This window comes from Marmota marmota, unplaced genomic scaffold (assembly GCF_001458135.2).
Source record: "Marmota marmota marmota unplaced genomic scaffold, marMar, whole genome shotgun sequence".
Lineage (NCBI taxonomy): Eukaryota > Metazoa > Chordata > Mammalia > Rodentia > Sciuridae > Marmota > Marmota marmota.
Window position 1 is genome coordinate 534702 of NW_026000255.1, and position 4515 is coordinate 539216.

Below are 4515 nucleotides of genomic sequence, written 5' to 3' on the forward strand. Positions count from 1 at the left end.
TGTAATCAGTAAGTATTTAAATAAAGAAAATTGTGTCTGGGAATGATGGATAGGGTGGAAGTGTATCTTTAAGACATATTTTTCTAATCACTATCTATAAAACAGAATGTATATCAACAAATATGTGTGCAGAAATGTATGAAAAGAAAAGATTTAAGTCTCAATATAAGTGTAAATATTTTATTTCTGGGTAAATTGGTATGTGTGCAAAAAATGTGAGGAATGTTAGAAAGATAGAAAGCAGATGGAGCAAGAGAGCTGAGGGGTGGAGCTAAACAGCTTAGGGGGTCCAGTAGGAGAGCCTTAAAGAAGGAAAGGGCCACCTACAGGTCCAACTATTCTGAATTTGGGGGCCAAGAGGAGCCCAAGGGATTCAATATTTACCAAGACAGGGGGCGAAAATATTGACAGGAAAATAAGATAAATATTCTATAAAGAAAGAGGGAGGAGACTGCGGCGGCGGCCGCGGCAGCAGCTGGTGGAAGCCCAAGGTGGCAGAGGGGCCGCCACCACCAAGGGGAAGGCAGAGGGCCCACGAACCCAGCACCAGAAACGCCGCCGCCCTCTTCGCCTGCCCCGCCGCCCTCGTAATACTTTCTTCGCCTGCGGATCCTCCCCTCGCAGCTCTGGCAAGCACTCACTCGACTGGTCGCCCGCGGATCCTCCTTCTCCACGGGCTCTTAGCAGAGGCAGCAGCGAGGTGTCCGATTTGGGCACGTGAGGCCCGCGATCTCCGGCGGTGGACGCCAGGCAGGGCAAGGCCATTGGTGGGCGCCAGAAAGGAGGGAGGGGGATGGGATGGAATCTTGCAGGAGATAAGGGTAGAGGTGGGCGCCAGGCTGGCGTGGGGGAGTGTGCGGTGGGCAACAGGAAAAAGGGGGTGGGTGCCTTAAGAGCCAAGCAAGGATTTGGAAGTGAGCACGGGAAAGCAAGGAAGGTGGATACAAGGGAAGCGGCTAGGATAGGCAGGGGGGCGTGTGGCCAGCAGTCTGGGGCGCTCAGTGCAGGCGGGCACTGGGTGCCAGACAAGGTAGTGGAAAGACAGACGCTTTGCAGGGGATCTGGAGTGGGCACCAGTGGCAGGTGGGGGCGGGGGAACTGGGCGCTGAACCAGGAGGAGGTAGCCCTTTCCCTTCTGCAGAGTTCCTAATCCCAGGCAGCACTCCAGCCACTCCAGCCCTTCCCCTCAGCCTAAAGGAACCTCAGAGAGAGAGAGAGAGAGGGAGGGAGAGAGAGAGGGAGAGAGGGAGGGAGAGAGAGAGAGAGAGAGAGAGAGAGAGCACTGCAGGCACGCAGCCAGGATTCCCAGCATTGCTGCCAGGCTCCTGGGGAAATTTTAGGCGCCTGTGCAGGGTACATAGAGACATCGCTATGGGAGAAGTTCACCTTATGGCATATTGGGTATCTGTCTCTATTCTCTGTCCTTTCCCTGCAGGCATGAAGACTCCCAATGTACAAGAGGCCGAAGGGCAACAAACCAGGGCAGCTGCAGGAAGGGCCATTGGGTCTGCAAACGTGTCCAAGAAGAAAGCTTCCCAGAAGAAGCACAGGGGCAGACCCTCATCCCAGCCCCGCAGGAACATCGTGGGCTGCAGAATTTCCCATGGATGGAAGGAAGGCGATGAGCCCATCACCCAGTGGAAGGGAACTGTTCTGGATCAGGTGCCTATAAACCCCTCTCTTTATCTGGTGAAATATGATGGAATTGACTGTGTCTATGGCCTGGAACTTCACAGAGATGAAAGAGTTTTGTCTCTTAAAATTCTTTCCGACAGGGTAGCATCATCCCAAGTTAGTGATGCCAACCTTGCAAATACCATAATTGGCAAAGCAGTGGAACACATGTTTGAGGGTGAGCATGGTTCTAAGGATGAATGGAGGGGGATGGTCCTAGCCCAAGCACCTATCATGAAAGCCTGGTTTTATATTACCTATGAGAAAGATCCTGTCCTGTACATGTACCAGCTTCTAGATGATTATAAAGAAGGTGACCTCCGTATCATGCCAGAGTCCAGTGAGTCTCCTCCAGCAGAGAGGGAGCCTGGAGGAGTTGTAGATGGCCTGATAGGTAAACATGTGGAATATACCAAAGAAGATGGCTCCAAAAGAATCGGAATGGTCATTCACCAAGTGGAAGCCAAACCCTCTGTGTATTTCATCAAGTTTGATGATGATTTCCACATCTATGTCTATGATTTGGTGAAAAAGTCCTAACTCTTAGGGTAAAATGTGCCACAGCTTTGGAAATAAACGTATAATTTGTAGACACTCTAAAAAAATGCTGCTTTTCAGTGTATTGAAAGTTTAAGGGTCCCTGAAAACCCAACGTCTTTGCCAGCATAACTGTTGTTTTGTGCTGAAAAATACAAGTTTATGTGGACATGACATGCGGTGTGTAAGCACTTTGTCTTGTTGAAAAGATTGAGTGTGTTTGGTGGATGGGGCACGAAAGGAAGGAACAGCTGTCAATTCAGGCTGTGAATAAGTGCAGCTAGTATCATAATCACTCATCTAAAAATGGAACAAGACTTAGCTGGTCTGATCTGGTGGGGAGGGGAAAGGACTGATGATGGGCTGTGGGGGATGGGAGAGGAGGAGTTGTCTGCTTAGGAAGAGGTACAGAGGGGCCAAAAAATTGGGAAGCTCCCTGCGGGAGGGATAGGCTACTGGAGGGGAACCATCCCATCTAGAAGGGAGTGAAGGATGTCCAGGAGTGAGATCTTGGGGCTTAGAGTAAATCACTCAGAGTAAATTGTGTAGAGAGGGACCCAAAGAAGCTTAGAAGTGGTCCAGAGTAAGGGAGATGGGAGGAGGCCAAAGGACACACAAAAGGAGGGTCTCTGCATGGGTTGCATGACCAAAAATGGAGGGGACATTGAGGAAGGAGCAATTCGAAGAGGAAAGAATGACTGAGGAAATGAAAATTGGCGGGTGGGGGGCATGAGCAGGTCCTATGAGGGATGGAAAAGGCCAGGAAATGTTAGATCCCTGGCTCTATCCATTTTGCCCTCCCTGGCTCTCTGCACAAAGAAAGTGGCAACTGTCAAAGAAAGCAGATGCATTGGAGATTCCCTAGAAGGGCATTGTGACAGGGATGGATGACTCAGACAACTTAAGGGGAGCCAAGTTTATAACTATAAAGCTTTTCTTGTTTCAGGGAGTTTGTGCCACAAATGTCCAGCAGAACCTCAGCCCTCAGCCTAGACACACTAACATGGTGCTTCATAAACCTGGGCAGTGAGAAAGTATTTTATCCAGAAAAATGGAACCTTGCTGAAGCCAGGTACAGCAGTCCCACCACTGTTCTTCCTCCTACAGGAATGTTCCTTGCCTCCCTAGAGAGGAGGAGCATCAGAGGATTGAACCTAATGTCTCTCCAGGGCATGGCGAGTACTTCACTATCCATGCTTCTTTCAACAGCTGTCTGAAACCACACAGGTGGCAGCAGCCCATGCTCCACCCAAGGGAGGCCCTCTTCCCCTAGGAGCCCCATTCTGGCTATACTCCACACAAAGCCTGTGGCTACTGACACTACATTGGTGCTTCCTGGCCATCTTGTCCCCTTTAAACTCATGGGGAGCTGTGATGGAAGTTTGTGCAGCTCTCCTTTTGTTTCCAGGTGATATTGATGCCATGGTTGGTTGGGCTGGAAGTTGTGATTTTGTACAACTAATTGCTTGGACTGTATAATGCCGCATGGAAGGGTTGTGGTTGGTGGAGGAAAAAAGGAGTGACAACCGCAATAAAATCCCTCACAACTGTGGTGTCCAGCTCATGGGTCTGTGTCCTTTTCTTCTTCTTTGTCTTGTCTTTACCTAGTCCTCCTGAAGTCCCCCTCAAAAGTCTTTCTTTGGCTTCTGCACTCCTGCCCCTCACTGGAGTGTATGGTGTCCCTCAAGAAAGAGTGATGGTCTATCGCTGCTACCCAGGCTTTCTTAACTCCATGCATCCTGGGGTGGAGTGGAGCTTCCAGGAGTTGAAAGAAGGTGGAAAACCCAGCTCATTCTCCACCCAAAATTGACCTGAAGCTGAGTGCCTCAAGAATTGCACAAGGCAAGCCCACCTCGCCTTAGCAGGGATGAACTTTCTTTCATACAATTTCATCCAGCCAACACCAGCAGGCTGCCCAGGGAACAATGTCAGCCAGTTGTCTCATTTTGTTTGATCTTTGTGTTTGTATTGTTTTCTTCTCCTTTAAATTACATACTTTGGACATTTGAGGACTTTGCATAATGTAAAGCCATTTCTGGCCTCTCCTGAAAACCCAGACAAACAAACAAAAACCAACTTATTGGGGTCTACATTCCAACAAGGATACTAGGAGCCAGGTGTGAGGTAGCACTCAACCCGTTTTAAGCTCAGAATCCCTCTCCTGATGACCATCCCACACTGGCCTGTGTCTCTCGAGCAAAATGCTCAGGGGACACCTGGAGACATTTTCATTTATGATGGGGCTTGACCCGTTGTGACTAGACCCAGGGAAATCTATCTTTTTTTTTTTTTTTTTTTACATTT

General features: G+C 49.2%; 1 protein-coding gene across 4 annotated transcripts; it reads left to right on the forward strand.

Moving 5' to 3' along the window:
• The first annotated feature begins 329 nt into the window (after window positions 1-329).
• On the forward strand, window positions 330-2385 carry Spin2b (spindlin family member 2B). 4 transcript variants are annotated; one of them, XM_015506621.2, is made up of 2 exons: window positions 330-750; window positions 1436-2385. In XM_015506621.2, exon 2 carries the CDS (start codon window positions 1438-1440, stop codon window positions 2212-2214), a length of 777 nt encoding a protein of 258 aa, XP_015362107.1. In that variant the 5' UTR covers window positions 330-750; window positions 1436-1437; the 3' UTR covers window positions 2215-2385. The 4 variants fall into 4 exon arrangements, with proteins under 4 accessions (XP_015362107.1, XP_015362106.1, XP_015362105.1 ...); XM_015506620.2 differs by having other exon boundaries at window positions 331-755; XM_015506619.2 differs by having other exon boundaries at window positions 333-767.
• Window positions 2386-4515: the final 2130 nt, after the last annotated feature.

Excerpts from the sequence above, each read along its gene's own strand:
- Spin2b (XM_015506621.2), top strand. The coding sequence starts at position 1,438 with ATGAAGACTCCCAATGTACAAGAGGCCGAAGGGCAACAAACCAGGGCA.